The 6892-nt window shown below is 38.9% G+C and overlaps 1 protein-coding gene across 2 annotated transcripts; it reads left to right on the top strand.

Moving 5' to 3' along the window:
- Positions 1-158: 158 nt before the first annotated feature.
- CRYGS (crystallin gamma S) lies at positions 159-6028 on the top strand. Of its 2 annotated transcripts, none has more exons than XM_005546611.4 (3): positions 159-233; positions 4875-5117; positions 5504-6028. In XM_005546611.4, the coding sequence occupies exons 1-3, from the start codon at positions 213-215 to the stop codon at positions 5774-5776; spliced, it is 537 nt and encodes a 178-aa protein (XP_005546668.1). In that variant the 5' UTR covers positions 159-212; the 3' UTR covers positions 5777-6028. The 2 variants fall into 2 exon arrangements, with proteins under 2 accessions (XP_005546668.1, XP_073887738.1); XM_074031637.1 differs by lacking the exon at positions 159-233 and adding an exon at positions 4104-4570.
- Positions 6029-6892: the final 864 nt, after the last annotated feature.

Raw genomic sequence — 6892 nt, 5'->3', positions numbered from 1 at the left:
ACTGAAGCTTTCCTTTATTTTATAATCCCAGTTGTTTTTTCTAGAAACCATCAATAGCGTCTAAATGACTGACTCAATTTTTGGATCCTGTTCTCATGACTAAGCAAATGTTTGACTGAAACCAGCCCATATAAATGTCACTGTGCCTCTAACTCTCTGTAGCCATTCCTGAATTTCTTTCAGCACTGGGCAAACCAGTCTGTGCACCAAAAATGTCTAAAACTGGAACCAAGGTAAGTAGTCATATTGATTTTTAGCTTACCCACTTTTCACCTAATGATACATTAAACACACAGAAAAGCTTTTGCTTTTTTGCCTAGAGGTGAGTATGATAGTGGTTAGAGAACTGGGATTGAGAGAGAAGATTAAGAAATGCTTATTATATTCTCTACTCTTAACAGAATTACCAAACATTATTAAGGGTTTATCTTTATGTACGGTGCTATGTTGAATACTAGACAGGTAAATAATTTATAAATATCACTATTATTTCTGCCTTCTAGCAACTAATATTCTATGCAACTGATATTCTCCATAGGAATAAGACATGCTAATGGGGATTATATGGAGAAGAAAACTTTTAATAATCAATTAAAATTTTGTTTTCTGAAATATAGCCTCAACCATTAGTGTTCTAAAAGGCTAAAGTGGATGGGCTAATCAGGTGAATAAACTCCTACATCTCTCCTTCATTCAAGCAATTATTTTTACTTGTTCCCCAAATAAAGTGCTCCCTTTTAGTCAGAAAATTGCCTCTAAAGTATTTGACTCACGATTGCTGGATTGGAAATTATTCTCTCAGGTAGGGCTTTGGGAATGAGGGAATATGCCTTCATCTTCTTTTTAGCTCTTCCACTGATGAGACAAAACCGCTGCGTGATTTTTACCCCCAGCTATTCGAAAATTTTCAAACCCATTGAATCTTCAAAGAATGGGAAAGAAATGTTGAATGAATATTTGTTTATCTTTCACTTATATTCTCCAGTTGTTGACATTTTGCCATATTTGGTCTCTCCTATCTCCATCTCTTTCTCTTTACTAAATCATTTGAAAATTAGTAGCAAACTTTATTATACTTTTGCCTTGAGTATTTAGGCATGTATCTCCTAAAAACTAGGGCATTTCCCTGTATAAACACTGTATCATTAGCATGTCCCCAAGATTTACCATAAATACAATAGCTAATATTGAGACCATATTCAAATCTCCCCTGATCGTCCCCAGAAACGTGCTTCATGGTGGCCTTTTCCCCAATACAGGATCAAAAACGTGTATTGCACTTGGTTGTCATGTCTCTTTATTCTCTTCAATTTTTTTAGCCTCTCTAAAAAAGTCCCCCTACCCTTTTGTTGTTGTTGAGACACTGACATTTTTCAGAACCTAGGTTAGATGTCTTTTAGGAAGTCTTGCAATCTAGATTTGTCTAATTGTTTCCTCATGTTTAGATTCAGAATAAATATCTTTGCCAAGAAAGCTACATAGGCAATGTTGTGTACTTCTTGTTGCATCATGTCAGAGGTACCTGTTAGCTTGTTCTGTAATTTAGTGTCTTTAGTGCTCTGAGGTTCTTGAAAATATACCATGCAAATCCACTAAAAAAGAATTTTAAGTCCTTAAAGGAGGGATATCCATGTGTCTTGAGGTAAAGCTGTTATACAGCCATCTTAGATGAAAACATCTGCTTTTAAAGATTTGCAGAGCAGTAATAGTGTACTCTTTTTTATTTATAGCTGAGTTGTTCATTTAGTTAAATAACTTTTGCTTGCTAGGGTAAAGGAGATAGTAAATTATTTCTTACTCTTTCTCATTGCTTCTTCCTTTCCCACTATCCTGCTAGCAGTTTAATCAGAGGAGTTATGGGCTTGGCAAAAGGAATAGATTTAACTAAGTATGTTTTCATTACCTCTGGGATACTCAAGACATTTTTCTCTCTGCTGTATTGGATTAGTAGGCCATTTTTCCACAAATAAACCTAATAATGATAGGAATTTTGTAACAATTTCTGAGAAAACTTTCTGCACATTTCTTAGCCTTCTCTACAAAATGTTTTGCCCAAGGGTCAAAACCTCTAAGCTGACAATAGCATGGATTTCATGGTTATTCTACAAATAGAAATTGAGCACAGCTCGGTGCAACATTCTCTGGCTCTGAGATATAGAAGGTCTCCCACTGAAAAGAGAGCTTAGTCTTGGAGCTCAGTAATGATTCCATAGCAACAGGGTGAGGGCTTTGTTTCAACTGTTGGATGGTTGGCTGGTCTCCTGGGAGGGTGGACATCAGGTGACCTTATCAGGTGTCATGTATATTTTTACTTAGCAGGTATTGATAATTAGTCAAGCAAATGTGCAGAAGGCAGTAAATGTGAGAAACTATGAAGTGAAATCAATAGTATTATTAACTTCATTTCCCGTAGGATATCTTTTGCAAAGGCTCTTCTTGGTGACTATTTGGTCAAAAACCAAAGGCAAATAGAACATATGAATTAAGGAGTTTAGAATCTATCCATTCTCAGATAAGTTATTTGACCTTCCTAAAGATCTCTCCACAGGTCACGAGGAAGGGCCCCTCAGGCTTAGGCCCAGCCTTGTTTCTTGTCCAAGAGAGTAAGTGCTGCCATGTTAAACGAAGCTAACTGTGCAGGCAGAAAGACAGCAAAGGAAAATAAAGTGAACAATAGATTACTCACCAGGAGTTTTGCACTGCAGCTCACCAGCTTGTCTGCAACTAACTTGTAACTAGGTAGTGACATTAGGCCAATCACTTAACTTCTTCATCTGTAAAAACTGTAGCAAAAGCTTATTGCCAATTGTGAGTCAGCTATTAAACTAAGTACTTTATCAACATCCCCTTGGACCCTCAGAACATACCATCTGCAAGAGACACTGTCATGCTGTTTTGCAAATGAAGAGCTGTAGAGTAAGGTTAATTGCCCTGTCCAAGGTCACATGGCAAGAAAGCAGTAGTACTGGGTTTTTTTTTTTTCTTCATCCATAAACTGAGGTGCCATGTATCTAAATCTATATACTGTGCTAAGATGGGAAGGGAACTGAACACATAAAGAAATTTGGGCAGGGGGTAAAGGAGATGAAGTAGATGATTTAGGGGTGGGAAGGAAAAACGACCCTTTTAGGGAACAGGAAAGAGAATAGTTGAAATAAATGGGAAGGGAAGGGAAAGATTAAGGTGGAGGGAAATAATTATTAGTATATTAGTATCTAGATAGAAAGAAATACCCAGGGTAGAGGAGAATGAGGTTTTATGCCTTTTTGTGAGTCATTCTTGGTTTCTTCCTCTCCTCATTCCCTCCATCTAATTAGTCACCAAATCCTGAAGTTCTTTACTGGTTTCTCATCATCATTCACATTGGAGTTGCATTTTGGTTGGCCGTCATCATATCTCACCTGGCCCACAGCAGCCATCTGTTTCTAGACACACACTACTAAGTCCAACTCACTCATAATCACCAAAGGGATTCCAGCGTGGTTCTTGTGTCATTTTTCTGGCTTTATTTTCTAGTACTTCACCACATGTTCAATATGTACTGGGTTTAATGAACTACTTATTGTCCCTATAATGGGCCATGTTCTTTCACTTCTTTATTCTTTTGAACATGTTTGTTCCTTTTCATTTGCCTCTGGAAAATACCTACTTATCCTTCAATCCTCAGCTCAAAGATCCTGTCAAGACAATACCTGGCTCTGCTCCTTTCATCTGAAATGACTCACATAATTTTCTCCCTTGAAGTCCATAAAGTAAATCAGCCACAAGGTGGCAGCATAATGCCAGGTAATTAACTGTTCAAAGCATGACACCTGTGATTTCAGTTTATAACCTAGCAGTGATCTGAAATTCCATCTTAAAAAAAAAAAAGATGAAAATATTGTGGAATTATTGAATAACAAGGGACAAGCTCTGTAGCCCATTTGTAGTTTTCATCATGGTTTTCAGGAACCGCTTGGTGAATCCTTGGGAGTTCCCAGGAACTCTGTCTCCTCTTTTAGCCAGAAAAGCTCTGAGAGTTGTTTTAAACCCTGGACTTCCAGTCTGCTGTAGTCTTCAAATAGGAAGCTGAAGCTCAGAGAGGTGGCTGGATGAAGATCGTAAGGCTAATCGTGGAGAGAGAGCTCTGTAGTCCAGACTTACTGTTTCTGGTTTCACAGGGCTGCATATTTTTCAGTGCCATCAGAGACTTACCCCAGGCATTGTGGTAGAAACTTGATAATTGGAGGCAAGGAGCATTCTTGCCTTATCATTTTGTTACTTTGCAACTACTCTGTTGGCAATAAACTAATAATAACATAATATGATATATTTTCATATATGAAATCTCTACATCCATCTAAAATAAGCTCTCTAAAGCTAAGGTTTATGTTTTATTTTTCTCTTTGTATCTTCCATATCACCTAGGAGTCATTCATCTTCATGAAACAATTATTGAAGTCAAGTGATGGGCATAGAGGATTGATAGCTCAAATAAGGCTTGGAAAAAGTGTACTTGCCTTGGAAAAAGTGTACTAGGATTCTGGTGGGAGGCGTAGACATATAAATGGATAATTTATAATATAATGTGGTAAGTACAGAGAGCTGTGGGAACATAAAGGAAGGAAAATGAACTTGAGTCTGAGACTGCTCGCTTCTCTTAGAGCCCTCTTCTGTTTTGCTTCATGTTCAGCTTTCAGGAAGTACTCATTTCTGTTGTTGACAACTGAAGTTGTCTGTCAGAAAGCAATGTTGTAAGGTGACATACAACTACATATTTTTCCTCAAAATTGAGGAGAAAGAAATTTCTAAAGTAGGCATTATATTCCTAATTTTTATCTGTGAATTAAGCCCCCCAACTCCTCAGCTCTTTCTCTGTTGGCCCTCTACTTCAGATTACCTTCTATGAAGACAAAAATTTTCAAGGCCGTCGCTATGACTGTGACTGCGACTGTGCAGATTTCCACACATACCTAAGTCGCTGCAACTCCATTAAAGTGGAAGGAGGCACCTGGGCTGTTTACGAAAGGCCCAACTTTGCTGGGTACATGTACATCTTACCCCAGGGAGAGTACCCTGAATACCAGCGTTGGATGGGCCTCAATGACCGCCTCAGCTCCTGCAGAGCTGTTCATCTGGTGAGTCTGGGGACTGTGCAGTCCCTGTCTTTCCCATACCCTCTGTCTGCTTTCTCTTGCTTTTAGGTGAAAATTTTCTTGAGTCTTTTCTACCTCTAAATGAGTAGCTGCTTGTTGGCTGCTGGGGCTTGAATAACATCTTAGAGCAGTTCATCACAAGAATGACTACACTAATTTCCAGGGTGCTCTCTCTGCCTCTTGAGTGTTTTGAAGAATTAATTTTTTCTTACTGAAAGTTAGCTGTTTTAATCAGTACATGGTGAGATGGGAGTTCAGATCATCTAGCTTTCAAGGTGATTAGTTCTGAGCAATACTGTTCTCTAAGTTCTTGACCTGCTGGTGATTTCCGTAATGGTTTCTGTTCATTTTCTCCTGTGTCTTTTCAGCCTAGTGGAGGCCAGTATAAGATTCAGATCTTTGAGAAAGGGGATTTTAATGGTCAGATGTATGAAACCACTGAAGATTGCCCTTCCATCATGGAGCAATTTCATATGCGAGAGATCCACTCCTGTAAGGTGCTGGAGGGTGTCTGGATTTTCTATGAGCTACCCAACTACCGTGGCAGGCAGTACCTCCTGGACAAGAAGGAGTACCGGAAGCCCATCGATTGGGGTGCAGTTTCCCCAGCTGTCCAGTCTTTCCGCCGCATTGTGGAGTAATGACATGAATGGGGCCATATTCTTCCTGAGGCCCAAATGCTGGCTGGCCTTGTGGTCCAAATAGGCATCATCAATAAAACAGTTGGCATGCATCCCACTGCTGACTATAACGCCTCTCCTTAAATGCTTCTAGGGACCAGCAATATAATGCTCGCCATGGTGGGCAGTTACACTAAGCAACACATCCACCAGATCACCGATCTAGATCTTTGTGCCAAACAAAATGAGTCTCATTAAAAGGTTAGAAAGTCATACTGCCATGTGGTGGTTCCTTTTGTTTATGTTTTGCATTAATTCAACAGGCACAGTAATAATGGCTACCATTTATTGAGTGCCTACATTATTTCATTTTCTCTTTACAACCCTGAGAGAGGTAGTTTGTCTGTATTTTATAAATAAGGAAACTGAGAGAAATTTAAAATTTGCCCAAATTCACCAGTTGGTGAATGGAGGAGCCAGGATTCAGCCCGGGCTACTTCTGCTCCCAAAATCATTGTTCTTCTTTCTAACACATGCATTCAACATGTTGGCTGGAGATCTGTGCATGTAGTGTCTGTAGAAGCCCCTGAAAAATTTTAAAGGTAGAAAAGAGAGGGTCCACTGATGTTCCAATTGAGGGAACAGAGTCTCTATCAAGAACAACCAGTGAAAACAGGGTTATTATTTGAAAATGATGGAGCCATAAGCCATCTGAAGTCCTTGTTTAAGATCCAAAGACTGCTGTGTTAGTTACTTCTTAACCCTAAGTTTAGACTTTTTGTGTAAAGAAAGGACATATTAAAAATGTCCCTATGTTATAATAGTTGAAATGGGAGTTTTATTAAGTGTTACTTGCTTTGAGTAACCCCTGAGATTTTATTTAATCTTGAAGAGGAGAATGATGAAGGAAACAGTATGACCAGGAGTATTTAGTGAGCATTCAGGTGAACCTGGGGATATGCGGAATGCACCCATCTGTAAACAAGATAGCAAAGCCCCTGTCGTCTAGGAGCCTTCCCCAAAAGGACAAATTAGAATTGCTAAATTCCCTTTGGGTATACTCTGTAGTGTATAGTGCACAGTTGCCCCAAAATATGTTTATTCATATTATTATCTTCCCCTCCCTTTTGTCATTTT

Source organism: Macaca fascicularis, chromosome 2 (genome assembly GCF_037993035.2).
Source record: "Macaca fascicularis isolate 582-1 chromosome 2, T2T-MFA8v1.1".
Classification (NCBI taxonomy): Eukaryota; Metazoa; Chordata; class Mammalia; order Primates; family Cercopithecidae; genus Macaca; species Macaca fascicularis.
Note: the sequence above shows the minus strand (reverse complement) of the source record. Positions and strands in the feature narration are given on the sequence as shown.